The sequence below is a fragment of the Pseudophryne corroboree genome, chromosome 3 (genome assembly GCF_028390025.1).
Source record: "Pseudophryne corroboree isolate aPseCor3 chromosome 3, aPseCor3.hap2, whole genome shotgun sequence".
In the NCBI taxonomy this organism is placed as follows: Eukaryota; Metazoa; Chordata; class Amphibia; order Anura; family Myobatrachidae; genus Pseudophryne; species Pseudophryne corroboree.
Genome location: NC_086446.1, coordinates 171019530 through 171033829, shown reverse-complemented (window position 1 = coordinate 171033829; position 14300 = coordinate 171019530). Strand labels below are relative to the sequence as shown.

At 42.9% G+C, this 14300-nt stretch overlaps 2 protein-coding genes across 3 annotated transcripts in view; one reads left to right on the top strand and one right to left on the bottom strand.

Annotated features, from left to right (window-relative positions):
- DRGX (dorsal root ganglia homeobox) overlaps window positions 1-1920 on the top strand; it is an 83624-nt gene extending 81704 nt beyond the window's left edge. The window contains exon 7 of the mRNA XM_063958601.1: window positions 112-1920. Within this exon, the coding sequence (XP_063814671.1) occupies window positions 112-374 (263 nt within the window). The 3' untranslated portion in view covers window positions 375-1920. The remainder of the gene's footprint in view (window positions 1-111) is intronic.
- The window catches only part of C3H10orf71 (chromosome 3 C10orf71 homolog), a 265025-nt gene that overhangs the window by 21096 nt on the left and 229629 nt on the right, over window positions 1-14300 (bottom strand). The gene's annotated exons all lie outside the window — the stretch shown is intronic.

Sequence of the window (14300 nt, the reverse complement as noted above, 5' to 3'; positions counted from 1 at the left end):
TGTAATATATTTGTTATCAGATGGGAATGTGGGGGAATCCTACAGGGGACAATGATTTTATATTTTGTTATATCGCTCATGATATTATATGAACTAAACTTTATCTTCCAGGTGGTCCTCTATGTTCTTGCTGTGTGTCCGACCCCTTGGCTCTCTCCTTCCTACCCTCTTACAGCTGCCAGAGTCACCGCACAGCTAGTGTGGCAGCTCTTCGAATGAAGGCAAGGGAACATTCAGAGGCCGTGCTACAATCTGCACAACTTCTTCCCCCAGCAGGAAGCAACTCTGGGCCTTCACCACCTACCCCACATGAGAGTGGGCAAGAAAGAACCGCTCCAGTGCCAGAACAGAATGAGCCAGAAAAAAATGTATGATGTGACCACCTTGCCATGCACTGTCTGATGAAAGAAAGCTTATAAATGGCTTATCACTGTACCTCTCCTTGGAAACAAACTGCACCTGCACCTGTACCTCTCCTTGGAACAGAAACAAACTGCACCTGGAGCTGGGCCATGGGAGTACCCTCTAAAAACTCATCTATTAATACGAATGCAGTCCTACTGTATAGTTATAAGTTGTCCTCGAATAGCACAAATACACCCTGCTCTACAAAACTATCAATGCTCTGGACTTTGGACAAGTACACAATAGGTGGTCTTCTGAACCTTCCAAATAAAAGCTGAGATGACTGTTTATTTAGATGGGATATGCTTCACCATCAGGTGACTGTGGAAATATGTAACCTGAGTTACACTCTTGCACAAGAAGGAAATGGTACCACTCATCAAGAGTTACCTCAACAAAGGATACCTGTTTTCCTGCAGAAAATAGTGAATATATCATAATATTGCATTATCTTTATCTATTTATCTGATATTTATATTAATGGTTAGGTATGGTTTTTATATAAATGGTAGATTTGTTTTTTCCGGACACAAAAACTTAGATCTGTCATAAAAATGTGTTCTGTTTTGAATTGACCTCAAAGAAATCCTCTGAAGGCTACAAAGCCAAGAGTCCCAGGCACCAGGACCAGAATGAGCACTATCATAGTAGCCAACTGTCCATGATCTCCAAGGACAATCCAAGGTTTTACATTTCTGTCCCTGCTTCTCAATAATATCCAAATATACAGTATATTCTGTATCTAATCTGATATTTTCACCACCTAATCTTATTTTTTTTGTGCTTTTAAATTAATATTTATTAAACGAGAGTATTTAAAAATACAATAAATGTCATAATAATAATAATAATAATATAAATAATAATCATGTTTAGTGATCATGTCAAAGTGGTAATTGTAGTGAAAAAAATATCAATGTTTTATGGGCTTGGATTTACAGTCTCGGCAGCAATGTGTCCCCTGGAAAATATATTCAATTGTTGGCAACTACACATCAGGAACATCACTACTGTCAGTTCCATTCTGATATAGAGGATCAACTCGTTTGTTCTGGTTTTGCAGAAAGAAAAAGTCCTGCAATTTTTTTTTTATTTACTTTTTAGATTTTACCACAAGGGGGAGCTGATTACCTGGTGAAAGACTCAAAGATACTTAAAAACAAGGATCTGACAGTAATTAAATGTGTTTATATTATAACTCCAAGATGTTCTGTTTAACAGACCCTCCTTATGGTCACAACCAATGCTATTTCAAATTACCCTGGCATTTTGATTATTAGTTCTGCTGATGCCACAGTGAACTTTCTTAGATTATGGTTTGTATTGAAATAACATCTTATTTTCAGAGCTTTGTAAGAAAGGAAGTCCAAAAATAAAAACAAAACAGAATGTCCTTAAAAAGAGGAAACAGTTTTATGTTCATGAGTTGTTGTTGCACTTGGGTTGCAATGGTTTTTTAAGCACAATTTCGAGTTTCAGAAATTCTCCCACGAGAATTAAGTCGTATTACAAATTGCATTAAAATGATATGTATTCCAAATGTCAATGTGCATTCCACATGATCATTACTGCAAAGTAAAAACTACAGTAATTTAACTCTACCCAATTTGTACGGCTAATAACGATAGTTACAGACATTTAAGGGTCTATTGACATATATCTAATGACATCGCCTCCAATACCGATTAGTAGAAGCATCATTGACAGTCGCCCTTATTGACAAATGGATAGATAGAAAACAATAAATATTTGTAATTTAAATGTACAGTAATGTACCTATCAGCGTCTCATAGTAAGCTGTGCTGACCTCCGGGAGATCTGTGAGGAAGGAGAACTTGGTAGGAGACGTGGTGCCAAGAATTGTCATTGCAGCTCCACTCCCCTGTATAATTTCATGAGTTACAGTATGACATTTTGTAGTGGGAGATGTGGCCACAATGACACAAATTGCTGCCATTGAGTTGCCAGGGCCAAAATAAGTATGAGGCAAATGGGACTACACCTCTAGGCCTGCACAAAAAAATAGGCCCTTCATTAAGACAGCATGACCATGGTGATGGCCAGCTGCCCAGTTGGCCACACTGTTAGCCATAAATCCTCACAAAATTCTGCAATTTTTCTGTTTTTAGTATTTAGGGAGACATTTTGGCTGTTCGTGTAGAACAGGCATGTCAAACTCAAAATCCCTACTGGGCCATATAGTCAAGGTCTAAGATTTTGTGGGCAGCAAGAAAAATATTTTTTACATGCAATTTTGAAAGGTTTATTAGAAAAACCAACAATAAAGTTTAATAAAAGAGATGCCAAGTATTGGGGAGATTATATATAATAATAATAATAATAATAATAATAATAATAATACCACCACATATCAGTATGAGCTGGGAAAACATGGAAACTGTGTCTCTTCCAGCCCCCTCTGTCCTTCCAGTCCAGCCACATGCCCCCCGTGTCCCCTCCAGCCACAAGCCCTCTTCTTCAAACCTTCTTCTTAGAAAGCCATTTTTACAATGTAATCCTTCTGCAATTAGGGCAGCTGGGCACACACACTAAGAGGGCAGACAGCGTGACATCCTCAGTGCTAATGGTACTGAGCAGACAGGATGTGGCGCAGGGCAGAGCTCTGTGGAGTTGGAAAGGCAGCTGGGCATGTGCAGCACCTCCCCCTGTGGACATTTCCCCATCTCTACAAGCACTATCTTCTCGACAATGTGCAGAGTGGTGAATGATGCCCGATCGGAACTGAGCTTCGTTTGCAGCAACCGGGCCGGGGCGCATTTCATTACTTTCAAAAAGTAAATGCGGGCTGCAAAAGTATGTGCTGGGGGCTGCATGCGGCCTGTGGGCCGCGAGTTTGACACGTCTGGTGACGAGGTTGCCGTTACCCACATGGTGCTGACCACACCCACACAACACTGGTCACAGCTCTTCTGCTGCTCACAATAGGCCCTTGATCCCTTTCAGCTTCAGGCCAATGTAGCCAATAATCCAGCCCATATCATCCACTTAAATAGGGAAGTGGGCGGAATCCCAAGATTCGAGAGTCTCTTCCAGAAATTATGAGAGCAGGCCAGATAATGAAATAATTAAAAGTGGACTCATCTACACACAGAAATGGCAGGCATTTTGTGGGCTGAGCTGATATTTTATTTATGAGGAGGCGTCCTATTAGCTAACTAGGAACTGGTACCTCATTAATAGAAGGCATACATTTTTATCTGGCAATGCTTTATGTGCCTGACTCCCAGCAAATTGATAGACTGCATACTGGTTCAGCCCACACAGTTGCTGTCTTCACTGGGGGGGCCGATTCCGTTATAATGGGTGTCTAAAAATCCTGTCTAAATGCAACTGTTGGTGCCCACATATTTGTCACAATTGAACTGATGTTTGAGCGCCCCTACACATCGGGTAAAGAAATGTTATTGAGGTTAATAATACTGTAGGAACAAAAACAGGCCGTTTTTATGATTTTTCGGGAGGAAAAAAAAATACAGATCCAAAACCAAAACACGCAAGGGTGGTGTTGGCAAAACCAAATCCAAAACACGAAGGAGATACAGCTCCAAAACCAAAACATGGGGGTCGGCAAACATCTCTACTCTGTATCGAAAAGGCTGATAATCTCATGGTTTAAGGTGAGACATTTTGTGCAGAGCAAGCAATTCTCCTGGAATAGAATTCACCTGTTTGCAAGAAGGCCCCAATGAAACGAATCATGTCAACAAGCCTTGTCCACTATACTGAACACCGAATACGTGAGGGCATGATGATGCAATAACGATTGTTTCCTTCAGTGACATTCTGAAGTAAGAGTCTTAGAGCAAAACTGATCATTAGAATAACTTGGTTTTGGCCTTATTTCATCTTGTGATCAGTGAACAAAGTATCCATAAAAGTACAGGATCACCAAGGAAAGGCCTTTATTAATATATAGTGACTCAGATTAAATAAGGTACAGTGTACATGTATATGTTAATTTTTACTTAAATAGACCACGATAGGTTATATAATGTAAATAAGTGAATTTATGAAGCTTCCTTTGGAGTGAATGCTTTGCTGGATTTTCATGTGCCTCTGAGCTGTTAATTATTATTACCATCATTATAAGCACTTTGCTAGCTCAGCTTACTGATTGAAAGTTAATATGCTGAGAACACAGTTTATTGCACCTTAAAAAGCAACACTTAAGGCTTAGGGGCATACTGTATTTCTGAAAAGAATTTAGCAGATTACTGTACCTGCAACATTTAAGCATCCCTAGGATGTATTAAGTGGAATCTACAGCAGATATTGCAGATCCCTCCATTTCTGATCGCAAAAGAAACCCCAGTTCTATGTCAAACTCTCACATTTCTTAACAATCTAGAATTCAACTACTCTCATCTGCAGGTGACATTGGTCCTCATTCCGAGTTGATCGCTAGCTGCCGTTGTTTGCAGCACAGCGATCAGGCTAAAAATCGGCATTCCTGCGCATGCGTACGGCCCACAGTACGCACGTGCGAAGTACTTTCACACGAAACTATGCAGTTTTACACAAGGGCGAGCGACTCTTTTCTGTCGCTCTGTTGATCGGTGAGTGATTGACAGGAAGTGGGTGTTTCTGGGTGGTAAATGAGGGTTTTCGGGAGTGTGCTAAAAAACGCAGGCGTGCCTGGGGAAACGGGGGAGTGGCTGGCCGAACGCAGGGCGTGTATGTGACGTCCAGAGCCAGCCCTAACCAATATGATGCCCTAGGCAAGATTTTGGCTGGTGCCCCCTAGCACCACCGCTGGTTCTGCCTCTGACCTTGCACCTCTTTCACAGCACCATCACCCCTCACACATAGCAGTCCTTGTACCCCCTATATTTTAAATAGGAACAGTTCGCACATTTGACGCACAGCCCAAAAAGGGGCATCTTCTTGCTGGGAAGGGGCATGGCCACACAATGGTAACCCCAATTCCAATTACGCCATACAGTACTGCAACTTTATTCACATTTTATCTTGCGATAGTGTCCATAATTCATATTACATCTCACAGTAGTATCACTTTACCTTATAAACGTTACGCGTCACAGTAGAGCCCCTTATTCACATTACATTACACTGAATTGCTCCTTATTCACATTACACCGCACCTTATTGCTCTTTATTCACATTAGACGACACAGTAGTGCCCTTTCTATATGCAACGCCACATAGTAGAGCACCTTATACACATAATGCTACACATTGGTAATGCATTTATACACAATTCCACACAGTAATGCCCCTTACACATATAAGACACATTAATGTCCTTATAAACATAATGTACCTTACACATTATGACAACCTTTATTAATGCCCTTTTACACATAATGTCCCTTACACATATGCCACACATTATTAATGCCCTTATACACATAATGACACACAGTGTCCCCTACACATTTGCTGCACATTATTAGTGCCCCTATACACATAATGACACACATACAGTAGTACCCTGTTACACATATGCTGCACACTTTTAATGCCATTATACACATAATGACACACATAGTGGCCCTTTACACATATGTTGCACATTATTAATGCATTTTAACATGACACACATAATGCTCCTTACACATATGCTGAACACTACTTCACAAACAACCCACTCACATGCACACAGCATTCACACTGCCACTAACACTGTGACCTCTGCTTCTGCTTGGATACAGATGTGTCCTCACAAATCTTGCATCAATGCTAACGTTGGGCACCTTTTTTTTAATGGAAGTGCATCTTATTTGCATTGCTACGTGGCTAGAATGCACAAGCAGCTTCTGGACAGCAGATATTTGTTGAATACACCGTTGGCGCTCCCACCCTTTGAACAAAAGTCACGTGATAGTCTTGATAAATAGTCCCAAAGTAGATCCTATGTTTCACTTGTAGGATTCTTCTTTCTAGTTGTTAGTTCTTCTCCAAAAATTAATTCAAGATTTTCCTTATGTGGAGATATTCGTCATAGAGAGAAGAAATAGCACATATAGTGTAGTAATTTGAATAAAAATGGGTTTATTACAATACATAAAATGTTCGTATCCAGTAAAAGTGACAAATTCACTCTATGATAAAATTGGAACCGTACCGTGTCTGGCTACCAGCATGGAGCAATGAAAAGAGTAAAATTGGAAGGTTCCGGAATTCCTCCCTCCTCCCTTCACGCAAAACGCCAGCCGCAGGACCTGGGTGGGTTCTCCTATTATTCTGAATGCAGGTAGATGGATCAATCAGTGCCGCCAACGCGTTTCGAGTTGTATATAACTCTTCCTCAGCTTCTGCTGATTAAACTGATATGCAGCATGCTTATATACTGTGTGAGACTGTGGCTGTATCTGCAGTTGAAATGCTACATACAGAATATAGGCATGCCGCATATCATTTTAATCAGCAGAAGCTGATGATGCCCCATGGCATATCAAATGCCCTAGGCAATTGCCTAGTTTGCCTATGCCTATGGTCGGCTCTGGTGACGTCAAAGCAGGAACTAAACTGTCTGCATTGATCGCAAGGAAGGAGTAGGTTTGGAGCTACTCAGAAACGGCATGAAATTTTTTTCGAGCAGTTCTGCTAGCCTTTCATCCGCACTTCTACTGAGCTAAGATACACTCCCAGAGGGCGACTGCCTAGCGTTTGCACTGCTGCTAAAAGTAGCTAGCGAGCGATCAACTTGGAATGAGGGCCCTTAGCTCATAGCAGCCTGTGGGGTAATATTTAGCATTTTTACCGGATAGTCAGGCCTAATTCAGAGTTGATTGCAGCAGGAAATTTATTAGCAGTTGGGCAAAGCCATGTGCACTGCAGGGAGGGGGGGGGGGGCAGATATAACATGTGCAGAGAGAGCTAGATTTGGGTGGGGTTTGTTCAAACTGATATCTAACTTGCAGTGTAAAAATAAAGCAGCCAGTATTTACACTGCACAGAAACAAAATAACCCACCCAAATCTAACTCTCCCTGCAAATGTTATATCTGCCACACCTGCAGTGCACATGGTTTTTCCCAACTGCTAACAAATTTGCTGCTGCGATCAACTCTGAATTACCCCCATGTGCACTACAGGGAGGGGGATGGAGGAATAACATGTGCAGAGAGCGTTAGATTTGGGTGGGGTGTGTTCAAATTGAAATCCAAATTACAGTGTAAAAATAAAGCAGCCAGTATTTACCCTGCACAGATACAATATGTAACCACCCAAATCTAACTCTCTCTGCACATGTTATATCTGCCCCACCTGCAGTGCACATGCGGGGTAATTCCAAGTTGATCGCAGCAGGATTTTTGTTAGCAGTTGGGCAAAACCATGTGCACTGCAGGGGAGGCAAATATAACATGTGCAGAGAGAGTAAGATTTGGGTGGGTTATTTTGTTTCTGTGCAGGGTAAATACTGGCTGCTTTATTTTTACACTGCAATTTAGATTGCAGATTGAACACACCACACCCAAATCTAACTCTATCTGCACATGTTATATCTGCCTCCCCTGCAGTGCACATGGTTTTGCCCAACTGCTAACAAAAATCCTGCTGCGATCAACTCAGAATTACCCCCATGGTTTTGGCCAACTGCTAACAAATTTGCTGCTGCGATCAACTCTGAGTTACCCCCAGTCATCCTTCTGATCACTCACTATCAGCCCGACATCCGCCCATGCTAATTTAGCTGGCCAGGTTTGCACCTGGAAATACTTTGCTTTTAACTCTTTGCTGGGACAGGCTCTAATGTTCCATGTCCTGGCTCAAGATTTTTGCTAAACTCAAACCCCCAAAAATATTTTTCACCTTGCAAATTTAGTTACATTTAACTAATAACATTTAACATTAACCGATGTGATGTGATAAATTCACCCAAACCCTCAATGCAATATTTAAATCCTATTTCTGCAATTCTCAGGCTATGAAGGGACCATAGGTGAAATGCAGTGGTAGGGGTCCATGATTTAAGGCTTGGCTAACCATTAGCGCATGGTCTGGGCTGTATGGTAAATATATATATAGAAATTACTGCAAGCGCATGCATGATAATGCACCAGATTAATAACAGCAATGCCCTGTAAAAAAACACACCATATTCCTGTGTAGTATAATGTAACACATGCATAATGTATAATTCAAGTGCACAATCTGGAACCTGATCCCTCGAGGATGGGGCGGGCCCCCCAGACAGTAGGACGCACTGGGGGTTTCCCCGTGTACCCCTTCGAGCCAGTCCAGCCCTGCCAATGCATGTGACCGCGCATGCGCCGTCTCCACCGACTCCCACCTGGCAACCTCCTCCCCTTACACTTACCTGCAGCCGGGGGCGGGTTGGGATGAAAACCAGCGCAGGAAATTTATGGAAGCAGCCCTAATGGGGGCGTAGTCTGATGAGGGGGTGGGGTCTGTTGTGGGGGGTGGAATCCTTCCTCATAGGGTCTGATTGTATGCAGCTGCGGCCTTCCTTGCATCTTTTGCTTCAGTTGTGTCTGAGACCAGGGGCAGATTTGGAACTAAAAGTGGCCCTGTAAAATTTTGTAGAAGTTGCCCGACTTGGGCAGCACAAGAGGTATAACATACCATGTAGGCATGGCAGCATCACTGGATGGCAGAGTTGCTGTACTGCAGAGATGGGATAACAGAATGAATGGGGATAATACAGTGTACTGAGTGCGGTGGGCTGTGTGTCATGTGGGGGTTTGGGGGCCACATTGCAACACACAAAACAGGCCCCACAGACACGTTGGCCTACCAGGAGTCTTCCTGGTGAGCCCTATGGCCAATCTGCCGCTGCCTGCAGCCAGGACCAGTGATCGATGATCCGGGAGGGCAGCCGGTCATCTGATCCAGTGCTTTGCTATGACCGCATAGAGGAGTCACCAGGTGTGGTTGACACCCGGCGCGCATTCTGCACTGCTCCCCCCACACTGGAGCAGCGGCCACCTGAAAAGGGGGCGTGGCATTACAAAAGGGACGTGGCCTCACGGAGATCTCCATCTCGAGGGCGTTTCCAGCATTCCCGTAGATGCTGGTTGACCCCGGAGACTGGGCTATGTGGGTGCCGGCTCTTTATCTGTGACAGGAGCCGAGTGCTGCTTAAGAATATCACACTGCAGCACCTCCTGACACTGCAGAAGAGCAGGCACTTTGGTGTCACCCCCTGCACCCGACTTGTGTTTCCACTGCCTGAAGATCAGCAAATATCAGTTGCTGCCCACAAATGCCGACAATTACACCCAATAATGACAAAACTATTTGCTTTGTTAATAGTTATACTTACGCTACTGACTAAATTCTTGTTATACCTGACTAGTGACTAGTACACATATTTGGTTTATTTTGGGACTACACTGCAAATTTTGGAATCTAGGCCCTCCAGTGTGGATATGGTTATAGAGTTTATTATCTATGAGGAGCTCCAGGTCTACACCACCTCTAGTAACAAACCTAGAGGCTGTTTATTATACAGAGAAATAGCCCAAGGGCCTAATTCAGCATGGATCGTTAATTAGAGAATTTGCAAATTGAGTGATTATCGAACGACTGCGCATACATAGCGTTCGCATTGCGCACATGCTGTTTGACTGACAGGAAGCTGGCGTTTCTGGACAGAAACCTGCCGTTTTCTGGGTGTGTCAGAAAAAACGCAGGTGTGCCCAGGCGTTTTTGGGGATGGTCACTGACGTCAGCACAGACCACTTCCAGGCCGTCTCAGTCGCAGATTAGTGGCAGCCTCAGCCCTCAACATTTGCTCAGACAGCAAAAAAAATCTTCGATGATCCAGAAATTGCGTATGCATCTGCGATTGGATAGCGATGCATTTGCAAATTGCAGGAGGCGGTTTTTATTCCTGTCGGGGTGGCGCCTTTCTACTCGCAGACAACTGCAATTTCTCAGAATAACAATCCATGAATTAAGCCCTAAATCCGGTCAAAACATTAGTTCTTTCTATTCAAGAACCCCCACAACCAGCGTTAGCCTTCTGTGGCTACCTCCGGCAATAGTTTCCACCTATTTAAGAGGCATTGCGGAAAATAAAGCAAATTTCTGATTACTTGGTATTTTTATCTCTCCTCAAGCTTTTAGAAATCTCCTCATCTCTCTCCCAAAGCTTTGATAAATCTCTTCATCTCTCTGTGTGCTTCTAATGGAAGTCTAAGTTCAGGCCTGTAGCGCAGTAAGCTTGTTTGTTCCACAGTATTGCATAGGGAATCAGGACTGTCTAGCGGGTGTGGATCATTAGATCGACAGTGTCTAGGTCGACAATGTTTAGGTCGACCACTATAGGTCAACAGTCACTAGGTCGACAGGGTCAGAAGGTCGGCATGTTCTAGGTCGACAGGTCAAAAGGTCAACATGAGTTTTTTTATGTTTTTTTGGTGTCGTTTTCTTCGCAGAGTGACCGAGAACCCCAATTAGTGCACCGTGTCCCCTCGCATGGCTCGCTTCACTCGTCATGCTTCGGGCAGATTATCGTTCCGATTGTAGACCACGTGGATCGTTAAGTATGAAAAAGTAAAAAGAAAAGGATTTTTAAAAAAAAAAACTGATGTTGACCTTTTGACCTGTCTACCTAGAACATGTCGACCTTCTGACCCTGTCGACCTGACCCTGTCCACCTAGTGACTGACGACCCATAGTGGTCGACCTAAACATTGTCGACATAGACACTGTCGATCTACAGACCGGATCCCCTGTCTAGCATAGAGGTGTCTTTTTCCGCTCAATTGCCCAACTGTACCAGTAAAAATTGTCTATCAAATTACAGCAATATAACATTTTCTTTCACAGTTATAGAAAATCTTTCCTTTTCACCTTTATTTGATAAATATACCCCTTAGATTGACTCTTTAGTGTTGGTGTTGTCCAGAAAAGAATCTTCTTCCAAAATAAATTAAATGAAAAATAAACCCCTTTCTACATTATAGTGCATTATAGTTGCCTAACATTGCACAAGTGGAAGCTCAACCAACTGTCTTTCTTATCATCCATTCAGCAGCAATCTTATCATCATCCAGGGCAATCTTAGCAAAAGACAAAATGACCATGTCTCCATTATCTACTGTATATAAAATTGTGTAACAGATTTACTTTTGTATTTCAAACAGCAACTTTGTATTTCTGATCTGTATGGGACATTCCAAGAATTAGCAAATTAGTAAATATTTAGACATACAGTAAAAGAAAACTGGTTTGTTTTGTCAATTAGAACAAAAATAAAATGTCAGAAACAAAAAAGAGCCTTTTACTGTCACTACTAAAATAGGCAATTCTTCTGACTGACGGCCTAATTCAGACCTGATCGTAGCTGCAAATTTGTTAGCTAATGGACAAAAACATGTGAACTGCAGGGGGGAGGGGCAAATATAACATGCGCAGAGAGAGTTAGATTTGGTTGGGGTGTGTTCAAACTGAAATCTAAATTGCAGTGTAAAAATAAAGCAGCAAGTATTTACTCTGCACAGAAACAATATAACCCACCCACATCTAACTCTCTCTGCAAATGTTATATCTGCCCCACCTGCAGTGCACGTGGGGGTCATTCCGAGTTGATCGCTCGCTAGCAGTTTTAGCAGCCGTGCAAACGCTAAGCCGCCACCCTCTGCGAGTGTATCTTAGCTTAGCAGAAGTATGAACGAATGCATCGCAGAACGGCTACAAAAAAATATTGTGCAGTTTCTGAGTAGCTTTAGACCTACTCAGCGCTTGCGATCACTTCAGACCATTCAGTTCCGGATTTGACGTCACAAACACGCCCTGCGTTCGCCCAGCCACGCCTGCGTTTTTCCTGGCACGCCTAGGTTTTTTGGATCACTCCCTAAAAACAGTCAGTTAACACCCAGAAACGCCCACTTCATGTCAATCACTGTGCGTCGGCTATTCCAACTGAAAAGCTTCGCTAGACCTTGTGTGAAAATACATCGGCCATTGTGAAAGTACGACGCCCGTGCGCACTGCGCCGCATACGCAGAAGTGCCAGATTTTAACTTAATCGCAGCCCAGCGAACATTTTCAGCTAGCGATCAACTCGGAATGACCCCCATGGTTTTGCCCATTAGCTAACAAATTTGCTGCTGCGGTCAGATCTGAATTAGGCCCTGAATCCAATCTCCTTCACAGACTATTGCATTTATGTTATGATGCTTTGCAATTGCAATCTTTGCAGAATTTATGGGTATATTTATCCATAACATCTAAAACCAGTGATACTTGTCATTGTATTGTTGCTTATTGCAGTGATATATGAAAGGGCATCACATATTCAGCAATAATCACATGTCCAGTGATGTCCAGTTATGTTCTCCCTTTTTTACCTCGTCGCTTGCTGCCAGTCTAATGCTGCCAGAAACATTTCAGTGTGAAATTTGTATGGCTGGTCCTTAGATGGTGTTGCTTAGTAGTGTAAAGTAAGGTCTTTCAGCACTTGCTAATGGGAGTTTAGTATGCTGTGCACTTATATACAGTAACATGAACATTCCAATTTTCCAATATCGCATTAATACCCCTCTTACACATGCAGCTAAATCTCACCTGGATGTATCAAAAATCAACAGCAGGGACAAGGGCTCTTTTGCAGGGTCGTAGCCAGAACTCTGTGGACATTTTGAAGGGACCCCTGTTCTAATGGTTCTAGAGAGAGACACCTCTCCATAGCAGTTTAAGAACCACAGTAGTGCCTTAGTTAATGTTATGACCCATATTAGTGTCCTTGTTTATTTTATCAACCATACAGTAGTAGTGCACTAGTTCACATTGTTGTGTCATCGCTTGGAGAGTGATAAAATGGAGAGAGAAAAAGCACCAGCCAGTCAGTTCCTGTCATATTTCAAACGCAGCCTGTGACATGACAGCTAGGAGCTGATTATCTGGTACTTTTTCTCTCTCCATTTTATCACTCTCCAAGTGATGATGCATCTAGACTTCAGTCTTATTGTAGAGCTGCCACTTCACATTATCCAACACAGTACACCCAATTCACATTAGGACATACAGTGTCCCCAGTTCATATTTTTGTCACATTAGTGTCTCCAGGTCACATTATGCCACAATACAGTGCATCCACTTCATATTGTGCCACATTACAGTGCTCCAGCTTATATTATTTAACATTATAATGCCCTCCATTTAATTTTCTACCACACTACAATGAGCAGGTCCAGGTATGTTACTAGATATATTGTAGGCCCCAAGGAAAAGTTTGTAAGGTTCTCTATTGTACAGTATGTACCACCAACTTTGACAGGGAGGGTGGGCCCCTCTCAGCTCTGGGCCCCATAGAAACTGCACTCGCTGCACCTATGGTAGCTACACCCTTGCCTCCCTGTAATATGTTCTGAGTAAAGTGATCGCATCAATGGCCTCTTCACTCCTCTATCAAGAGTATTATTTAACATGCGCGGCGCACTGACCACGCATGTGCAGCAGCCATTGCCGGGGAGGGTTCCGTAGAAACCCTCTCCTATTAACTTTTGTGAATGTAGCACAAGATAGCCTTTGCATTCTGAAGCTTTGCTGTGTCTGCTGTTGTAAATTGAAGGACTGCAGCAGATATCTGAGATACTTCTGTGGGTGGCGACTATGCATTTGCACGGCTGCAAAAAGTAGCTAGCGAGCAATCAACTTAGAATGACCCCCTCTGTCTGTTGCTAAATTACAGTGATAAAACATTATTTGGGGCCCATTTTGTTAAGATATGGTGCGCTCTGTACCTGTCTCCTGTGTATCAGTCAATGGGAGCATCCTCTAGTGTTAGACCTCTAGTGCCAGGAGTCACTCGGAGGCGGGGTCATATGATGTAGTTTCATGTCCCTTCATCTCAGAGAGAGTGAGGAGAGTATGACACACAGAGAGACTGAGTGACAGAGTCCTTGTGTACAAGTGTGCAGAGCTGAGACTGGGAGCAGA